The following is a 23,654-nucleotide window of genomic DNA, read 5'->3' as shown; positions in this document are numbered from 1 at the left end:
ATTATCTGGTTGACAGCGTCACAGATCTGAGTCGGAGTTATTCTGTTCACCACCGGTCTGCATCTCAGACTCTTCCTGAGTGCCCTCAGGTAAGGGCTTCCGCTTTGGCGGAGGACAATCCTCTATGTCCCTATCACACTCTGCGTCAATTCTCTTAAGGTCATCTTCATAATCGCCGTTAGACTCAGACAGAACATCAAACCTGTTAGATACGACCATTACACCTGCAGAACTCTGGAATTTCTTCCCGGCTCCTTGGCCAGTGTCGTATCCCTCAGGTTTACGGGAGGCCTTGTCCTTTTTCTTCCTTTTCTGATTATTGCTATACTCTTCAGACACAGATGGTAGCACTGAAGTAATGCCTTCTTGTGACCGCTGCCCCTGAGGTACAACCTCCATACTCCCCTGTTCTCTCTCTGAACCCTGCTGCTCTGGTGTTAGCTGAGTAGACCCCTGGTGGACCTCTGGTCTGGTCAGTATTTCCCCTGACAGTAAAGCTGCCTCCTCCAGAATCTCTGCCCCTGCCACCAAGTCCTCGTCAGGAAAGTCCTTACAGATATTGTGCCAGGCGTCTGGACAGTCCCTGTGAGGGTGACCGATCTTCCCACAGAGGTTGCACCTGATGTTCTGGCAGTCTGCAGCTAGATGGCCGACCTCCCCACACAGGCTGCACTTCACCACAGTACAGGTATTTGCCAGGTGACCTGCCTTGCCACATTTAAAGCACTTACGAGGCTGCCCAAGATAGAAACACACACCCCTCTCCCTCCCAATAAAGAAGGAGTTGGGTAAATGGGCCGTGATGTTATTGCATTGGCGCAGTTTCACCAAAACCCGCCACCCTCCCGTCCAGATACCATCACTGTCTCTGCTTTTGGTGAGGTCACAATGCCTCCGGAGCCACACCACAATGTCCTGTGGGGAAACAGACTCATTCCAGAAGATGACATTTACGGTGACAGTATCTGGCTTAGAGATAGGAATAAAGCTGAACTTACTCCAGCCCTCCGTGTCTCTAAACTTGGGGAAACTAGACCAGAATCTGTCCAGGTCAGACATGAGCTTAAAGCTGACATCATAGCCCTGCCTGTCTGGAAGATTAATCACTGCCAGGATGCTGACTGGCACAAACCCCATCTGGTGGCACAAGAGCTCCCTGACGACAAACCTCCTGTCTGGCAGATCCTCCTTGGCACCTCTGTGCCGGAAACGCACGACGTTTCTCCGTTTAAACGCCTGGCCTGTATAATTGGTACCAGAGGTAAAGGACGGAGCACCACGACTCCAGGCATTACTGGGGGGACCGTGCGGGGTCACATTGGGTTGACTGACGGGGTGAAGGTCTGCAGCAGGAGGGGCAGCTACACCTTGTGTGCTTGAAATTAAAGGTGGGAAATCACAGACATTATCATGCACATTGTTATCATCAGCATCAATGTCATTATCAGACTGTGCAGCGTCCACCAAAGATACTGTGCTCCCCCAAGCCCCCGACCCCCCAGATACAGTGCGGTTATCCCCAGCATCAGAGCCCTGCTGGGCACCATCAGTAATGACCGGCACATGTCCACTGCCCAACTGTTGTGCTTGGCATTCTGGGACTTGTAGTCCCTCTGCTGGAAAGTGCAGTCCATGCTGCTGCTTGGAATCTGCTGGAGGCTGCTGTGCTGGGCATTCTGAGACTTGTGGTACACCTGCTGGAATCTGCATAACATGCTGCTGCTTGGGATCTGCCGCAGGCTGCTGCAGCTGCAGTATTTGACCCTTTTGGAAGCAGAAACTTGCAGGCTGCAGCACTGGCCGCACCGGCTTCTGGGGCTCACCTGGGACAATGTCTGAGCTGGAACCTGCAGAGTCCTGCTTGTGTGACATAAACAGTCCCTGGTTCCTATAAGTCTCTGCCAGGGGCCCCATCTTCTCTAGGACACAGTCCATGTCCCTCACCACTTTTGCCAGCTGTATGCCAAGCATGTTCAGAGTCTGATCACAAAAGGTGTGATCCCCACCAGGATTAGCAGCCTTTACCTTATAGCCCATGTCTATCTGTTTCTGCAGCAAGTCTTTGTGCTGCTGTAACTCACCGAGCCTCTTGACCAGTCCTGGGATCTCCTCTACGACCTGAAGCTCAGGTGCACATGGCGTCTCCTCCTGGGATCCTGCTTTCAGCAATGTCCCTGGATGCTTGAAACCAGACGTCTCCTTAACTTTCACCACCGCTGGTTTCGTGGTTCCAGGCTCCACAGCACTTTTACTGCTGCCACCTGACTGCGACCTTGTGCGCCCAGAGCTCGCCATGCTGGCCACCACATGCTTCTGCTGCAGGTTCTCCTGGAGCGTCTGTCTCTCCAGTGAGGTTCTCCTCTGTCTGCTGGGAGTCAGCTGCACACCTGAAGATGGTGATGGCACCTCCTGAGCTGCAGGCTGCTTTCCTCCATTCAGCTTCTCACCAGTAGATTTCTTCTGGATTTCTCCTAGTTGTCCTTCACTCTGCTTGCCTTGGCTGGCCGACTGCTTAACTGGAACTTTCTTACCCACAGCCATGGCTTTTACTTGTTCCGTTACTTTTTGCACTTTCACAGCTTCACCTTTCTTGCTGCTGCTGCTGCTACTTCCATTCTGAGCTTTCTTTCCCTCAGAAACAACTTTGGGACTTGCATCCGGCTTAGACACAACTTGAGTGTTACTTCCAAGTGTAGGCCTGGAAGCCTGGCCTTGCTTGGGGAGTTACCCCGCCCAGGGTGGCCTCCCCCTGGGCTTGCTCCAGACATCAGGAGAGCTACAAACACACAACCTCACAGCTAGGAGGCAGTATTATAGTAGTTATATTCTTGTACATAGGGCAGTATTATAGTAGTTATATTCTTGTACATATGGGCAGTATTATAGTAGTTATATTCTTGTACCTAGGGGCAGTATTATAGTAGTTATATTCTTGTACATAGGAGCAGTATTATAGTAGTTATATTCTTGTACATAGGGAGCAGTATTATAGTAGTTATATTCTTGTACATAGCGGGCAGTATTGTAGTTATAGTCTTGTACATAGGAGCAGTATTATAGTAGTTTATATTCTTGTACATAGCGGGCAGTATTATAGTAGTTATAGTCTTGTACCTAGGGGCAGTATTGTAGTAGTTATATTCTTGTACATAGGAGCAGTATTATAGTAGTTATATTCTTGTACATAGGGAGCAGTATTATAGTAGTTATAGTCTTGTACATAGGAGCAGTATTATAGTAGTTATATTCTTGTACATAGCGGGCAGTATTATAGTAGTTATAGTCTTGTACCTAGGGGCAGTATTATAGTAGTTATATTCTTGTACATAGGGGCAGTATTATAGTAGTTATATTCTTGTACATAGGAGCCGTATTATAGTAGTTATATTCTTGTACGTAGGAGCAGTATTACAGTAGTTATATTCTTGTACGTAGGAGCAGTATTATAGTAGTTATATTCTTGTACATAGAGGCAGTATTATAGTAGTTATATTCTTGTACATAGAGGCAGTATTATAGTAGTTATATTCTTGTACATAGGGGCAGTGTTATAGTAGTTATATTCTTGTACATAGGGATCAGTATTATAGTAGTTATATTCTTGTACATAGGGATCAGTATTATAGTAGTTACAGTATATTCTTGTACATAGGGGCAGTATTATAGTAGTTATATTCTTGTACATAGGGGGCAGTATTATAGTAGTTATATTCTTGTACGTAGGAGCAGTATTACAGTAGTTATATTCTTGTACGTAGGAGCAGTATTATAGTAGTTATATTCTTGTACATAGGGGCAGTATTATAGTAGTTATATTCTTGTACATAGGGGCAGTATTATAGCAGTTATATTCTTGTACACAGGATCAGTATTATATTAGTTATATTCTGGTACATAGGAGCAGTATTATAGTAGTTATATTCTTGTAAATAGGGAGCAGTATTATAGTAGTTATATTCTTCTACATAGGAGCAGTATTATAGTAGTTATATTCTTGTACATAGGAGGCAGTATTATAGTAGTTATATTCTTGCACATAGGGGCAGTATTATAGTAGTTATATTCTTGAACATAGGAGGCAGTATTATAGTAGTTATATTCTTGCACATAGGGGCAGTATTATAGTAGTTATATTCTTGTACATAGGGGCAGTATTATAGTAGTTATATTCTTGTACATAGGGGCAGTATTATAGTAGTTATATTCTTGTACATAGGGGTAGTATTATAGTAGTTATATTCTTGTACATAGGGGGCAGTATTATAGTAGTTATATTCTTGTACATAGGGGGCAGTATTATAGTAGTTATATTCTTGTACGTAGGAGCAGTATTACAGTAGTTATATTCTTGTACGTAGGAGCAGTATTATAGTAGTTATATTCTTGTACATAGGAGCAGTATTATAGTAGTTATATTCTTGTACATAGGGATCAGTATTATAGTAGTAATATTCTTGTACGTAGGAGCAGTATTATTGTAGTTATATTCTTGTACATAGGGGGCAGTATTATAGTAGTTATATTCTTGTACGTAGGAGCAGTATTACAGTAGTTATATTCTTGTACGTAAGAGCAGTATTATCGTAGTTATATTCTTGTACATAGGGGGCAGTATTATAGTAGTTATATTCTTGTACATAGGGGCAGTGTTATAGTAGTTATATTCTTGTACATAGGGATCAGTATTATAGTAGTTCTATTCTTGTACATAGGAGCAGCATTATAGTAGTTATATTCTTGTACATAGGAGCAGTATTATAGTAGTTATATTCTTGTACATAGGGGGCAGTATTATAGTAGTTATATTCTTATACATAGTGGCAGTATTATAGTAGCTATATTCTTGTACGTAGGAGCAGTATTATAGTAGTTATATTCTTGTACATAGAGGCAGTATTATAGTAGTTATATTCTTGTACATAGGAGGCAGTATTATAGTAGTTATATTCTTGTACATAGGGGCAGTATTATAGTAGTTATATTCTTGTACATAGGGGCAGTATTATAGTAGTTATATTCTTGTACATAGGGGGCAGTATTATAGTAGTTATATTCTTGTACATAGGGGGCAGTATTATAGTAGTTATATTCTTGTACATAGGGGCAGTATTATAGTAGTTATATTCTTGTACATAGGAGCAGTATTATAGTAGTTATATTCTTGTACATAGGGCAGTATTATAGTAGTTATATTCTTGTACATAGGAGGCAGTATTATAGTAGTTATATTCTTGTACATAGGAGCAGTATTATAGTAGTTATATTCTTGTACATAGGGCAGTATTATAGTAGTTATATTCTTGTACATAGGAGGCAGTATTATAGTAGTTTTATTCTTGTACATATGAGGCAGTATTATAGTAGTTATATTCTTGTACATAGGAGCAGTATTATAGTAGTTATATTCTTGTACATAGGGCAGTATTATAGTAGTTATATTCTTGTACATAGGATGCAGTATTATAGTAGTTATATTGTTGTACATAGGAGCAGTATTATAGTAGTTATATTCTTGTACATAGGGCAGTATTATAGTAGTTATATTCTTGTACATAGGGGCAGTATTATAGTAGTTTTATTCTTGTACATAGGAGGCAGTATTATAGTAGTTATATTCTTGTACATAGGAGCAGTATTATAGTAGTTATATTCTTGTACATAGGGCAGTATTATAGTAGTTATATTCTTGTACATAGGAGCAGTATTATATTAGTTATATTCTGGTACATAGGAGCAGTATTATAGTAGTTGTATTCTTGTACATGGGAGCAGGAGTGCGGTAACATGTGGACGTCCTTTTCATCCTCTTTTCCTCCACAGGAGAGCAGATGTCTCTCGGCCGCCAAGAAGCTTTTGAAATTTTCAAGCGGGATTATCCGGACAGGATCGGCATCGAAGACAACAAGGCGCTGCTGAAGCAGAGGTGGGTGTAGGATCTGGGGGTCCGGCCCATCTGTGCCCGTGGGAGGGGGGGACACGTGCACATGTTACTATCCAGCCTCTGTGCGTTCGGGCTGTGTTCACACTTAGCGCTAACACTGCATCTTTTCTAACGTTCTTGCAAAGTGGATCTGATTCCATGAGACCTCGCTCCCCCTTTGCCTTCCTATTAGTGCTTGTAGGGGATTGCTAATGCCTCTTTTGGTGCAGTGTTCTGCAGAACAAGCGCAGCGGGAGAATGACTGCAGTATTACACACGGGAGCAGGGCCCGAAAGTTGCACAAAGCGTTCTCTCATTGGTAATTTTTCAGGGTCCAACTACTGAGACCCTTTTTATAACCTAGTAAGCGAGTGTGAACAGAGCAGATCCAGCGTGATATCGAGTGCCGGCGAGCATCAGGCTCTAGTCACATCCAGAGCTGCTCTCGCCGTACTGCCTGTGTCCTGTGGCCGGAGCGCCGTGCACTGTGATGTATGTTGTGCTCCCGGCTCACTGTCTGGTTTCTTGTGTCCACACCAGTTACCGGTGCCGTTACCTTCCTGCTCGTTTCCTAAGTTGCCTCATGTTAGGTCGTTTGTCCGACTGCATATAAAACACCATCCAAGGAAAACATTGTCGATGCAGCTTTGGATGTGTTTGGAGTGATGGCACTTTCCCCATTTGCAGTATTGGGCAGTGTGCAGCTCTCCTGCCCCTGTGCTGCCCGTTTTCCCCTCCGGCTGAGGTGCTGCTGCCTGTGGCCGCCTGTCCTTGCGTCAGGACGTTCTCGGACTCGCTGGATGGAAGTGATTAGAGGAAGCTGCAGATCCGGTGATGACTGACGGTCGTGTCTCCCCATAGAGGGCCACAGAGCTGCTGACTCATGATCACTGCGCCGAATCCCAGGAGGATGAGCCCCGGGGGCGCCGGGGAGGCTGTGGGGGTCCGAAGCCTGACTCATGACTTCAACACTCATTATCTGGAGGACTGGCTGTGGCCGCATACCAGGCCCGCACCGCCACGTCGGACCCCACTTTTAGGGGGTTTTGTCGTGGCGGCAGCGGCCGCTGTCTGGGGATCTGGTGCAGAGCGATAAGATTAGAAACTTTCTCCAAGGTCTGACGGCTCCTAAGTGAACTGCGAGGTCTGCGCTGGTTTTCATTTCTCGTAGTTTTTTTTTTTTTTTTGCTGTTTTTATCTTTGATCCTTTGGTATTTTTCGAAACGTCACAAAAGTTTTGTGCAGTCGTGTTCTCGTAGCCTGATACAGAAGCGATATTCTTGTTTTGGTCTTTTTTTTTTGACAGATTATTCATCTTATTGAATGGGTTAGATAACGATTTCCTCTAAATAATTAAATAAAATAAATAAATTAAAAAAAAAAAAAGACTCAAAAAGAGAAAAAAAAAAAAATTGACTTCCTCCAAATTCATCAAAAAGGTTCATAAAGTCCATCAGCGTTATCCCTCTACAATGCCTGCGCACGTCACTAATGACCATGGCGGGTCCTCTGAGCTGCGCCCACCTTCCAGTCTGAACCAGAGGGTCCGTCTTTGCATCGCTCCGGCATAGATGGCGACATTCTCGCTGCCGCCCGGCCCCCCCGCTCTCGCACATCCTGACCCTTCGTTCTTCTTCTCTCTTTGTAGATTCGCTGAAGCCAAATCTCTGGGAAAAGACATGAATGACGTGAGGCAGCGCATCAGTGAGTACATGGGGGGTACAGTACGGCCGTACCCCGATATCTGACCAGTGTCAGACCGGGGAGATTCACTGTGTCTCTGCGGGTTGGGGCAGATGCATTCAGCGTGTGCGAAGCTCGGTGACTTCCTGTAGGGGCAGCCTACTCCAGCACCTATATATGTGATCATCCTGAGCCTCCTGGTGTATGTGGAGGCCATTACTTACCTGCTCCATAGGGAAAGGGCGAGGTCCGTCCATTGCCACAGCGCTGTGTGATAGTGCAGACTTAGAGTCTCTACAGGGGCTGCCAGAGAGTGGAGAAGAGCATCTGTCAGAGGAGAGGGGAGAAGAGTAGCTGCCAGAGGGTGGAGAAGAGCGTCTGTCAGAGGGAAGGAGAAGAGTGGCTGCCGGAGGGGAGAAGAGTGGCTGCCAGAGGGTGGAGAAGACCATCTGTCAGAGGGGAGGGGAGAAGAGTAGCTGCTAGAGGGTGGAGAAGAGCGTCTGTCAGAGAGAAGGAGAAGAGCGGCTGCCAGAGGGGAGGAGAGAAGAGCGGCTGCCAGAGGTGAGGAGAGAAGAGCGGCTGCCAGAGGGGAGGGGAAAAGAGCGGCTGCCAGAGGGGAGGGGAGTAGAGCGGCTGCCAGAGGGGAGGGGAGTAGAGCGGCTGCCAGAGGGGAGGGGAGTAGAGCGGCTGCCAGAGGGGAGGGGAGTAGAGCGGCTGCCAGAGGGGAGGGGAGAAGAGCGGCTGCCAGAGGGGAGGGGAGAAGAGCGGCTGCCAGAGGGGAGGGGAGAAGAGCGGCTGCCAGGGGGGAGGGGAGAAGAGCGGCTGCCAGGGAGGGAGATGAGCGGCTCTTGTTGCCCCGTAGGCTTTGGTGTTCTGATGATGCACGTAGCACAGAGACCGGCCCTGCAGATCCTCTCTCATGATGTCACGGACCATTGTCCTGTGGCGTTCATGGCTGGCTTCTGGGCTGTGTTTGTGGTGTCTGCCGGGAGTTATCCTTCTTTCTATAGACGTGCAGATGGATTAATTAATTTAGCTCTGAAAGGGAAAAAACGTATTTAAAGTGCAACATTTTCCTCCTTCCATATAAAAATGGAGACGATTGTGCTGAATCTGGGAGTTCTCATGTGATGAAAGGAAGAATGTTCCTTGGTGCGGCCAGCTGGCGTCCCTGTGCATTAGTCACCACGCCCGGTGCCAGCGATTGTGTGCGAGCCTTGTTTATCCAATTACATCCCAATAAATTAGACTTTGTGTTCGGAGATGGCCGCTCGGCGCTCGCCCCGTCTGATACGCCGTGATATATGGACCCTGTGTGATCACCGCGTGCAGACTGAGCAGTGACAGATCTCCGTCCAGGAGCGCCATCTTCAGGGGCCTGGGTGCAGCGCTCGGCCCGGGATCACTTCCCATATTGCGCGGATTAAGTGCTACGTCTGGAGCTTCATGACACCAGTGTGAAATAAATGTGAGCCATAATTAAAGGGCTTGTGGTATGAGGGGCCTAGTGCTGTCACATATGTGCGGCCATATTGGCTCTCATGGGGCAGATTTCAGCGTCATCCGGTAACACAGAAGCTCCACAGATGTAGAACCGCCCTTCACCTCCACTCAGCCCTTCCCCTCCACTCAGTCCTCACCTTCATATATTGCCTGTTAAGTTACTGGGCTTTAGTCTTATAAACATGGGATGATGGGAAGTGTAGTCCAGTGTGCCATCAAAGAGGCAGGAAGTAGCCAACTTCTCCCCCGAAGAACTGCAGCCGGGACACAGCAGTGCTCAGGCCACGGTGAACGGACAGGCCGGTGTAACCGCCTCATTGTCCATCCTGGAGGAGGGGGACAGAGGAGGACAGGAGTCTGGAGGAGGGGGGATGGCGGGGGTCAGAGGAGTCTGGAGAAGGGGGACAGGGGACACCGGAACCTGGAGGAGGACAGGAGTCAGGAGGAGGGGGACAGGGGACACAGGAACCTGGAGGAGGACAGGAGTCAGGAGGAGGGGGATGGTGGGGGACAGAGGAGGATAGGAGTCTGGAGGAGGGGGATGGCGGGGGTCAGATGAGTCTGGAGAAGGGGGACAGGGGACACAGGAACCTGGAGGAGGACAGGAGTCTGGAGGAGGGGGATGGTGGGGGACAGAGGAGTCTGGAGGAGGGGGACAGGGGACACAGGAGCCGGAGGAGGGGGACGGAGGAGGACAGGAGTCTGGAGGAGGGACAGAGGAGTCTTGAGGAGGGGGGCAGAGGAGGATAGGAGTCAGGAGGGGGATGACGGAGGACAGATGAATGTGGAAGAAGATGAGCGACAGAGGGGTCCGGAGGAGGAGGAGCGACAGGAGTCTGGAGGAGGAGGAGCGACAGAGGAGGACAGGAGTCTGGAGGAGAGGGATGGCGGAGGACAGAGGAGTCTGGAGGAGGATGACGGGACAGAGGAGCATGGAGGAGGGGGGCAGAGAAGTCTGGAGGAGGACGAGCAACAGGACTGTTGAGGAGGACTGACAGGGGTCTGGAGGAGGAGGAGCGACAAATAAGTATGGAGCGGGTGTGATGGGGAAGCGAGACAGAGGAGTCTGGAGGAGGTGGAGAAGGGACAAGGGAGTGTGGAGGAGGAGGACGGACAGGGGAGTGTGGAGGAGGCAGAAGATGGACAGGGGAGTGTGGAGGAGGAGGAGGGCAGAGAAGTCTGATTAGAGAGGTGACAGAGTGGTCTGGCAGCGGCTCACTCTGCGTCCCCATATAAGCCCATGTTTGCTCTGCTGTTTGTGGTGTGAGCTGTCGGCTTCAGGGTCACATTTGTTGATTTTATTCATTTGTTTATCGTGTGGATTGGAGCCACGGGGTGAATGTTTATTCCTGAACACCATTTATTCCTTATAAACTATAAACTCTCGGCTGATTAATTTGTTTGACTTTTTTTTTTTAGGGTTTGGAGCTCAGTGTCTGTGCCCAGATCTCCTGTTTGCATGTAGTTGTGTGATAATATTGTGGATGCCTGTAGCCTCCACTAGAGGGAGCTCCGTGCACACTGTGGTGTGTGTAGCTCCTGGGCGCCTCCTGGCGGTGACTATAAGCCAATAACACTGGCATTTGACTGTCCGGGTTTTGGTGCGTATTCTCATCAGCAGTCCTGGACCCTGTCTATGCATGTTTGGCATCAGCAGGCTTGAGCATGCTACTTAGCCGAATTAATGGGACAGATCCCAAGATCTAGCAAGTGGCTGATGGCCTCCATATGAGCAGCGCCCTCTACTGACCAGTGCAGGACAACCCATAATAATAATCTCTATTGTTATATAGCCTAACATATTCCGCAGCGCTTTACAGTTTGCACACATTATCATCACTGTCCCCAATGGGGCTCACAATCTACATTCCCTATCAGTATACGTCTTTGAAATGTGGGAGGAAACCAGAGAACCCAGAGGAAACCCACGCAAACACGGGGAGAACATACAAACTCCTTGCAGATGTTGTCCTTGGTGGGATTTGAACCCAGGACCCCAGCGCTGCTGTGCTAACCACTGAGCCACCGTGCTGACCCTTCCTTGTTTCTCAAGTGATCACGTAAGATTTTGCATAAAATCAGTAAAATCCTGAGCAGTGAAGATGTAAGACCTCGCGATAGAGCGGCTCATCGGACAGTGATCGTCGGCCTCCTCTGTGGAGTCAGCAGTGGCCTAAAATGACAGGTCTCCTTTAAGGATTACGCAGGTTCTTGTATTGGGAGAGATTTGATGGAAACGTGATCTCCTTTCTTCTTGTACAGGACCCCGAGTTATGCATGACCCCCGCGAGCGTCCGCTTCACCTCAGGGCATACCTCCATAATCTGAGCGGGTGATTCACGGCGTCCGCTGTAACCGCGGTTTGTGTCAGCGCCGTCAGACGTCTTTACACACGAGCAGAGAATTCTGTATCTATTCTGGGAAAATCAGCAGGACGGTTGTGGCGGCATTATGTGCAGCGCATTCTTCTCCTCGTTAACATTTTTGCTGATTGATTCAGTGTAAATTCAGTCCAGACGTTTTTTCTGCCATTCAGGGGATGAACGGTCCGCAGCCGGACCCACGGGGGTGCAGCCCCATCACAGCGGTCAGGGGATGGACGGTCCGCAGCTGGACCCACGGGGGTGCAGCCCCATCACAGCGGTCAGGGGATGGACGGTCCACAGCCGGACCCACGGGGGTGCAGCCCCATCACAGCGGTCAGGGGATGGACGGTCCGCAGCCGGACCCACGGGGGTGCAGCCCCATCACAGGGGTCAGGGGATGAACGGTCCGCAGCCGGACCCACGGGGGTGCAGCCCCATCACAGGGGTCAGGGGATGAACGGTCCACAGCCGGACCCACGGGGGTGCAGCCCCATCACAGCGGTCAGGGGATGAACGGTCCGCAGCCGGACCCACGGGGGTGCAGCCCCATCACAGGGGTCAGGGGATAGACGTCCATAGCCGGACCCACGGGGGTGCAGCCCCATCACAGCGGTCAGGGGATGGACGGTCCGCAGCTGGACCCACGGGGGTGCAGCCCCATCACAGCGGTCAGGGGATGGACGGTCCACAGCCGGACCCACGGGGGTGCAGCCTCATCACAGGGGTCAGGGGATGGACGGTCCACAGCCGGACCCACGGGGGTGCAGCCTCATCACAGGGGTCAGGGGATGGACGGTCCGCAGCCGGACCCACGGGGGTGCAGCCTCATCACAGGGGTCAGGGGATGGACGGTCCGCAGCTGGACCCACGGGGGTGCAGCCTCATCACAGGGGTCAGGGGATGGACGGTCCGCAGCCGGACTCACGGGGGTGCAGCCTCATCACAGGGGTCAGGGGATGGACGGTCCGCAGCCGGACCCATGGGGGTGCAGCCTCATCACAGCGGTCAGGGGATGGACGGTCCGCAGCTGGACCCACGGGGGTGCAGCCTCATCACAGGGGTCAGGGGATGGACAGTCTGCAGCCGGACACACGGGGGTGCAGCCTCATCACGGGTCAGGGGATGGACAGTCCGCAGCCGGACTCACGGGGGTGCAGCCTCATCACAGGGGTCAGGGGATGGACAGTCCGCAGCCGGACCCACGGGGGTGCAGCCTCATCACAGCGGTCAGGGGATGGACGGTCCGCAGCCGGACCCACGGGGGTGCAGCCTCATCACAGGGGTCAGGGGATGGACGGTCCGCAGCTGGACCCACGGGGGTGCAGCCTCATCACAGGGGTCAGGGGATGGACGGTCCACAACTGGGCCCACGGGGGTGCAGCCTCATCACAGGGGGCAGGGGATGGACGGTCCGCAGCCGGACCCACAGGGGTGCAGCCTCATCACAGGGGTCAGGGGATGGACGGTCCGCAGCCGGACCCACGGGGGTGCAGCCTCATCACAGCAGTCGGGATGGACGGACCGCAGGCGGACCCACGGGGGTGCAGCCTCATCACAGGGGTCAGGGGATGGACGGTCCGCAGCCGGACCCACGGGGGTGCAGCCTCATCACAGCGGTCAGGGGATGGACGGTCCGCAGCCGGACCCACGGGGGTGCAGCCTCATCACAGCGGTCAGGGGATGGACGGTCCGCAGCCGGACCCATGGGGGTGCAGCCCCATCACAGCGGTCAGGGGATAGACGGTCCACAGCCGGACCCACGGGGGTGCAGCCTCATCACAGGGGTCAGGGGATGGACGGTCCACAGCCGGACCCACGGGGGTGCAGCCTCATCACAGGGGTCAGGGGATGGACGGTCCGCAGCCGGACCCACGGGGGTGCAGCCTCATCACAGGGGTCAGGGGATGGACGGTCCGCAGCTGGACCCACGGGGGTGCAGCCTCATCACAGGGGTCAGGGGATGGACAGTCCGCAGCCGGACCCACGGGGGTGCAGCCTCATCACAGGGGTCAGGGGATGGACGGTCCGCAGCCGGACCCACAGGGGTGCAGCCTCATCACAGGGGTCAGGGGATGGACGGTCCGCAGCCGGACCCACGGGGGTGCAGCCTCATCACAGCAGTCGGGATGGACGGACCGCAGCCGGACCCACGGGGGTGCAGCCTCATCACAGGGGTCAGGGAATGGACGGTCCGCAGCCGGACTCACGGGGGTGCAGCCTCATCACAGGGGTCAGGGGATGGACGGTCCGCAGCCGGACCCATGGGGGTGCAGCCTCATCACAGCGGTCAGGGGATGGACGGTCCGCAGCTGGACCCACGGGGGTGCAGCCTCATCACAGGGGTCAGGGGATGGACAGTCTGCAGCCGGACCCACGGGGGTGCAGCCTCATCACGGGTCAGGGGATGGACAGTCCGCAGCCGGACCCACGGGGGTGCAGCCTCATCACAGGGGTCAGGGGATGGACAGTCCGCAGCCGGACCCACGGGGGTGCAGCCTCATCACAGCGGTCAGGGGATGGACGGTCCGCAGTCGGGCACACGGGGGTGCAGCCTCATCACAGCGGTCAGGGGATGGACGGTCCGCAGCCGGACCCACGTGGGTGCAGCCTCATCACAGGGGTCGGGATGGACGGTCCACAACTGGGCCCACGGGGGTGCAGCCTCATCACAGGGGGCAGGGGATGGACGGTCCGCAGCCGGACCCACGGGGGTGCAGCCTCATCACAGGGGTCAGGGGATGGACGGTCCGCAGCCGCACCCACGGGGGTGCAGCCTCATCACAGCGGTCAGGGGATGGACGGTCCGCAGCCGCACCCACGGGGGTGCAGCCTCATCACAGGGGTCAGGGGATGGACAGTCCGCAGCCGGACCCACGGGGGTGCAGCCTCATCACAGCGGTCAGGGGATGGACGGTCCGCAGTCGGGCACACGGGGGTGCAGCCTCATCACAGCGGTCAGGGGATGGACAGTCCGCAGCCGGACCCACGGGGGTGCAGCCTCATCACAGGGGTCAGGGGATGGACGGTCCACAACTGGGCCCACGGGGGTGCAGCCTCATCACAGGGGTCAGGGGATGGACGGTCCGCAGCCGGACCCACAGGGGTGCAGCCTCATCACAGCGGTCAGGGGATGGACAGTCCGCAGCCGGACCCATGGGGGTGCAGCCTCATCACAGGGGTCAGGGGATGGACGGTCCACAACTGGGCCCACGGGGGTGCAGCCTCATCACAGGGGTCAGGGGATGGACGGTCCGCAGCCGGACCCACGGGGGTGCAGCCTCATCACAGGGGTCAGGGGATGGACGGTCCGCAGCCGGACCCTCGGGGGTGCATCCTCATCACGGGTCAGGGGATGGACAGTCCACAGCCGGACCCACGGGGGTGCAGCCTCATCACAGCGGTCGGGATGGTCAGTCCGCAGCCGGACCCACGGGGGTGCAGCCTCATCACAGGGGTCAGGGGATGGACGGTCCATAACTGGGCCCACGGGGGTGCAGCCTCATCACAGGGGTCAGGGGATGGACTGTCCGCAGCCGGACCCACGGGGGTGCAGCCTCATCACAGCGGTCAGGGGATGGTCAGTCCGCAGCCGGACCCACGGGGGTGCAGCCTCATCACAGGGGTCAGGGGATGGTCAGTCCGCAGCCGGACCCACGGGGGTGCAGCCTCATCACAGGGGTCAGGGGATGGACGGTCCACAGCCGGACCCACGGGGGTGCAGCCTCATCACAGGGATCAGGGGATGGACGGTCCGCAGCCGGACCCACGGGGGTGCAGCCTCATCACAGGGGTCAGGGGATGGTCAGTCCGCAGCCGGACCCACGGGGGTGCAGCCTCATCACAGGGGTCAGGGGATGGTCAGTCCGCAGCCGGACCCACGGGGGGTGCAGCCCCATCACAGCAGTCAGTGGATGGACGGTCCGCAGCCGGACCCACGGGGGTGCAGCCTCATCACAGGGGTCAGGGGATGGACGGTCCACAGTCGGACCCACGGGGGTGCAGCCTCATCACAGCGGTCAGGGGATGGACGGTCCGCAGCCGGACCCACGGGGGTGCAGCCTCATCACAGCGGTCAGGGGATGGACAGTCCGCAGCCGGACCCACGGGAGTGCAGCCTCATCACAGCAGTCAGGGGATGAATGGTCCGCAGCCGGGCCCATGGGGGTGCAGCCTCATCACGGGGGTCAGGGGATGAATGGTTCGCAGTCAGGCACACGGGGGTGCAGCCTCATCACGGGGGTCAGGGGATGAACGGTCCACAGCTGGGCTCACAGGGGTATAGCCTCACCACAGCGGGGAGGAGCACGACGCCTTCTGTAACAGCGCCATTCCTGTCCACAGGCTGTGTGTGGTATTCAGCCGTCGTGACCTAATTCAGGAGCCACCGTGACCTCCATCAGGAGCCGCCATGACCTCCGGCAGGAGCTGCGTACATCGGTAACAGCCGCAGGCCGGCCATTGTTACACACTCCTCGGGTTCCGCCGTTTTCCCCTTTTGCAGTTCTGCGATGTGACTATTATATGTTATAATGAGCCGGGGACGTCTCCCCCTTAGTGACAAGAATCCGGTGAGTTTATCCATTAAATGCCGCATAAGGAAAAACCACAAGGAGCCACGTGGGATAATCAGTGTCCGCTCCATGTCTGAGGCTGCGAGCGTCTGCTAATGGGAAACAGGAGACGTCGTCATGTGAGTGTAGACAGAGGATATTAGCGGTCGCTGAGCCGCTCATCCACTGACAACCTGACAACTGGTGCACCAGGAGCCTGCGGTGTAACGTGGAGCACAAGTCTCGATGAGTGTGTGGAAATCATCGGACCGCACTCGGATGACATCTGAGTGCAGCCATTTCTCGTGCACTGACAGAATGAAGAAGGTGAAGACATTTTGTTCTCCATCCTCTCCTCGGTGTGGAATGGCCGAGCTGCTGCTTTGTAACCCTAGCATTTGACAGGAAAATGGTGTCCCAGTCTCTGTGTTGTCAGGTGTGGAGTGCATCACACTCACTTGCAGGCTGCAGTCCTCCGCCGTCTCCTGGCCTCCGCTGTCTCTGGGCCTCCTCCGTCTCCAGGCCTCTGCCGTCTCTGGGCCTCCACTGTCTGTGGTCCACCGCTCTCTCTGGGCCTCCACCGTCTCCAGGCCTCCGCCTTCTCTGGGCCTCAACCGTCTCTGGGCCTCCGCCGTCTCTGGGCCTCCGCCGTCTCTGGGCCTCCGCCGTCTCTGGGCCTCCGCCGTCTCCGGGCCTGCGCCTTCTCCGGACCTCCACCGTATCTGGGCCTCTGCAGTCTCTGGGCCTCCACTGTCTGTGGTCCACCGCTCTCTCTGGGCCTCCACCGTCTCCAGGCCTCCGCCTTCTCTGGACCTCAACAGTCTCTGGGCCTCCGCCGTCTCCAGGCCTCTGCCGTCTCCGGGCCTGCGCCTTCTCACGCTCTTAGATTGCGCTCACGCTCTTAGACTGCGCTCACGCTCTTAGTCTGCGCTCACGCTCTTAGTCTGCGCTCACGCTCTTAGTCTGCGCTCACGCTCTTAGACTGCGCTCACGCTCTTAGACTGCGCTCACGCTCTTAGACTGCGCTCACGCTCTTAGTCTGCGCTCACGCTCTTAGATTGCGCTCACGCTCTTAGACTGCGCTCACGCTCTTAGTCTGCGCTCACGCTCTTAGACTGCGCTCACGCTCTTAGACTGCTCTCACGCTCTTAGTCTGCGCTCACGCTCTTAGTCTGCGCTCACGCTCTTAGTCTGCGCTCACGCTCTTAGTCTGCGCTCACGTTCTTAGACTGCGCTCACGCTCTTACACTTTGCTCACGCTCTTACACTGCGCTCACGCTCTTAGACTGCGCTTACGCTCTTAGTCTGCGCTCACGCTCTTAGTCTGCGCTCACGCTCTTAGTCTGCGCTCACGCTCTTAGACTGCGCTCACGCTCTTAGTCTGCGCTCACGCTCTTAGTCTGCGCTCACGCTCTTAGTCTGCGCTCACGCTCTTAGACTGCGCTCACGCTCTTAGTCTGCGCTCACGCTCTTAGTCTGCGCTCACGCTCTTAGTCTGCGCTCACGCTCTTAGTCTGCGCTCACGCTCTTAGTCTGCGCTCACGCTCTTAGACTGCGCTCACGCTCTTAGTCTGCGCTCACGCTCTTAGACTGCGCTCACGCTCTTAGTCTGCGCTCACGCTCTTAGTCTGCGCTCACGCTCTTAGTCTGCGCTCACGCTCTTAGACTGCGCTCACGCTCTTAGTCTGCGCTCACGCTCTTAGTCTGCGCTCACGCTCTTAGACTGCGCTCACGCTCTTAGTCTGCGCTCACGCTCTTAGTCTGCGCTCACGCTCTTAGTCTGCGCTCACGCTCTTAGACTGCGCTCACGCTCTTAGTCTGCGCTCACGCTCTTCCGCACTTTCCCCGCACTCACTGACTTCCATGGCCGACTACAATACAAATATCAGATCAGACTCGGACGTGCAGCGATTCTTCCGGCCGATGTCTGCACCGCCCCATAGAACAATACTGGGCCGAGTGCGATCTGATGTGTTTGATTCCACTTGATAATACGGTCGTCTGGAGATGGGATCGCTCAGCGTTGGGCAATCAGCCAGCAGTCCTAGAGTCCCGGTCATCAGATCTGCCTTGTGTGTGCTCTGATACAGGGGACGGTGCACCCCTGGTATGTCCTCATTATATGTAGTGACGGACCACCCCTCTCGTAGGGGGCTTCAGCACACTCTGACACGTGGGGTTTGTCTGAGGTCATTCCCTGATGTCTGTGCGGCACCATCATTTATAGACAGTGAGTAAGCAAAGTCAGTGCAGATGTAGGGGGAGAATGCTCTGCAGCGCCGCCCTGTGGTGCTGGAGGGGCGCTGATCACCTCTATGTATTGACTTATCTATGATAACACCCATTCTTCTGCCTCCCCCATACTCCAGGCTCTTCTGTCCCCCCCAATCCTATGGACTCTTCTGTCCCGCTATGTGCCTCGCAGGACGTCCATCATTATCTCTGATAACATCAGGGCAGCTTTAATATTTCCCTTCTCACATTATCTGTAAATCATTCCCGATACATTAAAGATCTGTTTCCCAAGGAGTCAGTGACTTCCAGCAAAACCAAGAGGCTTTATATTCTGCTACAATATCCTGACTGTGCTTCATCTCACTGATCAAAACATTTGCAGGGAGCTCCCCCTAGTGTTGACTGCAGACAGGATCTTATCATGTATCTCTGTATACAGGGAGCTCCCCCTAGTGTTGACTGCAGACAGGATCTTATCATGTATCTCTGTATACAGGGAGCTCCCCCTAGTGTTGACTGCAGACAGGATCTTATCATGTATCTCTGTATACAGGGAGCTCCCCCTAGTGTTGACTGCAGACAGGATCTTATCATGTATCTCTGTATACAGGGAGCTCCCCCTAGTGTTGACTGCAGACAGGATATTATCTTGTATCTCTGTATACAGGGAGCTCCCCCTAGTGGTGACTGCAGACAGACTCTTATCATGTATCTCTGTATACAGGGAACTCCCCCTAGTGGTGGCTGCAGACAGGATCTTATCATGTATCTCTGTATACAGGGAGCTCCCCCTAGTGTTGACTGCAGACAGGATCTTATCATGTATCTCTGTATACAGGGAGCTCCCCCTAGTGTTGACTGCAGACAGGATCTTATCATGTATCTCTGTATACAGGGAGCTCCCCCTAGTGTTGACTGCAGACAGAATCTTATCATGTATCTCTTTATACAGGGAGCTCCCCCTAGTGGTGACTGCAGACAGACTCTTATCATGTATCTCTGTATACAGGGAGCTCCCCCTAGTGGTAACTGCAGACAGACTCTTATCATGTATCTCTGTATACAGGGAGCTCCCCCTAGTGGTGACTGCAGACAGGATATTATCTTGTATCTCTGTATACAGGGAGCTCCCCCTAGTGGTGACTGCAGACAGAATCTTATCATGTATCTCTGTATACAGGGAGCTCCCCCTAGTGGTGACTGCAGACAGGATATTATCTTGTATCTCTGTATACAGGGAGCTCCCCCTTGTGGTGACTGCAGACAGACTCTTATCATGTATCTCTGTATACAGGGAGCTCCCCCTAGTGGTGACTGCAGACAGACTCTTATCATGTATCTCTGTATACAGGGAGCTCCCCCTAGTGGTGACTGCAGACAGGATATTATCTTGTATCTCTGTATACAGGGAGCTCCCCCTAGTGGTGACTGCAGACAGACTCTTATCATGTATCTCTGTATACAGGGAACTCCCCCTAGTGGTGGCTGCAGACAGGATCTTATCATGTATCTCTGTATACAGGGAGCTCCCCCTAGTGGTGACTGCAGACAGGATCTTATCTTGTATCTCTGTATACAGGGAGTTCCCCTATTGGTGGCTGCAGACAGGATCTTATCATGTATCTCTGTGTACAGGGAACTCCCCCTAGTGGTGGCTGCAGACAGGATCTTATCATGTATCTCTGTATACAGGGAACTCCCCCTAGTGGTGGCTGCAGACAGGATCTTATCATGTATCTCTGTATACAGGGAGCTCCCCCTAGTGGTGACTGGAGACAGAATCTTATCATGTATCTCTGTATACAGGGAGCTCCCCCTAGTGGTGACTGCAGACAGGATCTTATCATGTATCTCTATATACAGGGAGCTCCCCCAAGTGGTGACTGCAGACAGGATCTTATCTTGTATCTCTGTATACAGGGAGCTCCCCCTAGTGGTGGCTGCAGACAGGATGGATGGATTTCTCTTCATATGTAGAGGACAGTCTTGATGGTGCAGTGACTTATTCTCTGTCCTAGTTTGTATTTCTGGTGCCCTCTGCATATATGTACAGAGGAGCAGAGATTTACGTCTGCGGTTGGTTATAGATCCTCTCTCCCCCTTATCTGGACCGTACTCCTTTGTGGATGGTGAAATTCCGCAATTTGCTGTAAATTGCATAGGATTAATATTAAATATCTCCGGTCTGCACAGCTGCTCCTCCAGTTATGGCGAGCGCTCCTCAGGAATGCCCGGCTTCCCGTTCGCTCCTTTTTTCTTTTCCTCGTCAGCAGTGTGGACACAGGCCATAAACGTTGTGCGTCCCGCGGAGCCATCACCGCGCCTCTGTTCTCTGAGGCACCCTCTGTAGCTCTTCACAGTGAAGCGTCTGGGCCGACGCGGTTTCTGTTGGGACGATTCCTGCGCTTTTTGGTCTGATGATTTCAGAGAAAAATACGAGACCCCTGATATTGGGAAACATTAGGAAAGAGATGTGTGATGTTTTCTCTGTGTGCACAGCTGCACCAAAAGTCAAATCACGGATGATTTGAGCCTGGGAGCGATCGAGGGTGGTTCGGAGGTTACCAAGCAGGACGTCCTCCCTCCACCCCGGGAACCACAACCAAGAAGCTCTGCCATCATCTGTAAGTGGATGGTTAGGAATACAGTATATTCACTCTGGGTGCAGTCTCTGTTGTGATGTGGTAGTGTTCATCCTGAACCTCCTGGAGGTTGAATATCATGCTAATCTTTGTTAGTGGAGTATTGAAAACAAATCCAATAATGCAGGTCTTAATGTAAAAGATAAAAAACACAGAACAGCAGAGCTGAGTATGCATCCTGTATTATACTCCAGAGCTGCACTCACTATTCTGCTGGTGCAGTCACTGTGTACATACATTACATTACTGATCCTGAGTTACCTCCTGTATTATACCCCAGAGCTGCACTCACTATTCTGCTGGTGCAGTCACTGTGTACCTACATTACATTACTGATCCTGAGTTACATCCTGCATTATACCCCAGAGCTGCGCTCACTATTCTGCTGGTGCAGTCACTGTGTACATACATTACATTACTGATCCTGAGTTACCTCCTGTATTATACCCCAGAGCTGCACTCACTATTCTGGTGGTGCAGTCACTGTGTACATATATTACATTACTGATCCTGAGTTACCTCCTGTATTATACCCCAGAGCTGCACTCACTATTCTGCTGGTGCAGTCACTGTGTACATACATTACATTACTGATCCTGAGTTACATCCTGTAGTATACCCCAGAGCTGCACTCACTATTCTGCTGGTACAGTCACTGTGTACATACATTACATTACTGATCCTGAGTTACATCCTGTATTATACTCCAGAGCTGCACTCACTATTCTGCTGGTGCAGTCACTGTGTACATACATTACATTACTGATCCTGAGTTACATCCTGTATTATACCCCAGAGCTGCACTCAGTATTCTTCTGGTGCAGTCAATGTATACATACATTACATTACTGATTCTGAGTTACCTCCTGTATTATACTTCAGAGCTGCACTCACTATTCTGCGGGTGCAGTCACTGTGTACATACATTACATTACTGACCCTGAGTTACATCCTGTATTATACTCCAGAGCTGCACTCACTATTCTGCTGGTGCAGTCTCTGTGTACATATATTACATTACTGATCCTGAGTTGCATCCTGTATTATACCCCAGAGCTGCCACTCAGTATTCTGCTGGTGCAGTCAATGTATACATACATTACATTACTGATCCTGAGTTGCATCCTGTATTATACCCCAGAGCTGCACTCAGTATTCTGCTAGTGCAGTCAATGTATACATACATTACATTACTGATCCTGAGTTACATCCTGTATTATACTCCAGAGCTGCACTCACTATTCTGCTGGTACAGTCTCTGTGTACATACATTACATTACTGATCCTGAGTTACCTCCTGTATTATACTCCAGAGCTGCACTCACTATTCTGCTGGTGCAGTCACTGTGTACATACATTACTGATCCTGAGTTACAGCCTGTATTATACTCCAGAGCTGCACTCACTATTCTGCTGGTGCAGTCACTGTGTACATACATTACTGATCCTGAGTTACCTCCTGTTTTATACTCCAGAGCTGCACTCACTATTCTGCTGGTGCAGTCACTATGTACATACATTACATTACTGATCCTGAGTTCTGCTCAGTTTTTCAGCTTCAGAGCTGGTATCTCCCAGAATCCTTTGCTGGTAAGGCAGGTGACTTTTTTAGAATGCCATAAAGCTGCAGTTTGTTTCCAGGGTCGGAGTGAAGCTTTGGATGTGACTGGAGTATGAGACATGATATTGCACGGCCTTCCCTTTTGTGACTGTTTTGTACCTTTCCCGCCCCTGCAGTGGTTCAGGACTCCGGTCTGGGTTCTGGCGGCAGAGATTGCGCTGAGGCTGATGGTTTGGCAGGGGGCGCTGTCTGTGGTGGGAGCGCAGGAGCTTGGGGGCTTATTTGCCCGGACGTGGTGTTTTCTGCACCTTTCTCAGTGATCTGCTGCGTCCGTCCTCCCCCCGAGCCCTCTGGTATCACACGCAGCAGTGATTGTGTGGCCCCTGTGGCCCTCGGCCCGGGGGGACGACCAGTCTCCATCTGACCCACTGGGGTGACTCTATAATAACACAGAGCGGCTTTAAAGGGCCAACACCGTGAATTCTGGCCTCATCATTCCAAGATGGCTGGAAATTCTTCCGTCCGCTGCCATTAATTCCTTGGCTCGCTAATTTGGCAATCAGAGGTCGAAAATAGATTTCAGATGTGTTTGTTTTGGAATATCTGCATTCTGCGCCCGAAATAGCTGCAGAGACACGGAAAAAAGGAATATTACAGGAAATGACACGCATGAGCGCACGCGGAGCCGCGCCATGTAAAGGAAGGATGGGCGCCAGTGCCGCGCCACATGGAGGCCAAGATTCACACCGCCAGCCTGGTACATCAGGTCTCTAGTGCCATACGGTGCGGCACCGACTGTGGCATGCTGCCGGCATCCGCTGTCGCTCGGATCACACCTGCTTAACCCCTTAGATGCTGTGTTACCTAGAGAACATAGCATCTAAACGGCGGCCCCCACCATTCTGCTGCAGCACGCGGCCCCCTGCGCACCGGAAGGCCTAGTTACCACGGGCCCCGTGGTGTATGCGGAACTGAGCGAGGCCCCCGCTCAGGTCCCTGAGATACCCTACCCGGAGCTACCAGTGCGGCGTTCATCCGAAGAAGACGCTGCTGCGCTCCCCTTGCCAAGAGCAGCTGCCTTGTTGGAACCGGCCGTTACTCCGGCTCCGTTAGAAGTTTTGGATGCGGCCTACCCTGCGGCCACGGTTATGCCAGTGTTAGAACCGGCTGCGGCCTGTGGGAGGTTGACCTGAC

At 52.8% G+C, this 23,654-nt stretch overlaps 1 protein-coding gene across 1 annotated transcript in view; it reads left to right on the top strand.

The window, feature by feature from the left end:
* Positions 1–23,654, top strand: part of KIF6 (kinesin family member 6) — a 171,604-nt gene that overhangs the window by 91,789 nt on the left and 56,161 nt on the right. Inside the window, exons 14-15 of the mRNA XM_073556291.1 lie at positions 5,821–5,923; positions 7,569–7,624. Coding sequence (XP_073412392.1) covers positions 5,821–5,923; positions 7,569–7,624 — 159 coding nt within the window. The remainder of the gene's footprint in view (positions 1–5,820; positions 5,924–7,568; positions 7,625–23,654) is intronic.

The sequence above is a fragment of the Dendrobates tinctorius genome, unplaced genomic scaffold (assembly GCF_039654945.1).
Source record: "Dendrobates tinctorius isolate UK_male_01 unplaced genomic scaffold, ASM3965494v1 ptg000232l, whole genome shotgun sequence".
Taxonomy (NCBI): Eukaryota; Metazoa; Chordata; class Amphibia; order Anura; family Dendrobatidae; genus Dendrobates; species Dendrobates tinctorius.
Note: the sequence above shows the minus strand (reverse complement) of the source record. Positions and strands in the feature narration are given on the sequence as shown.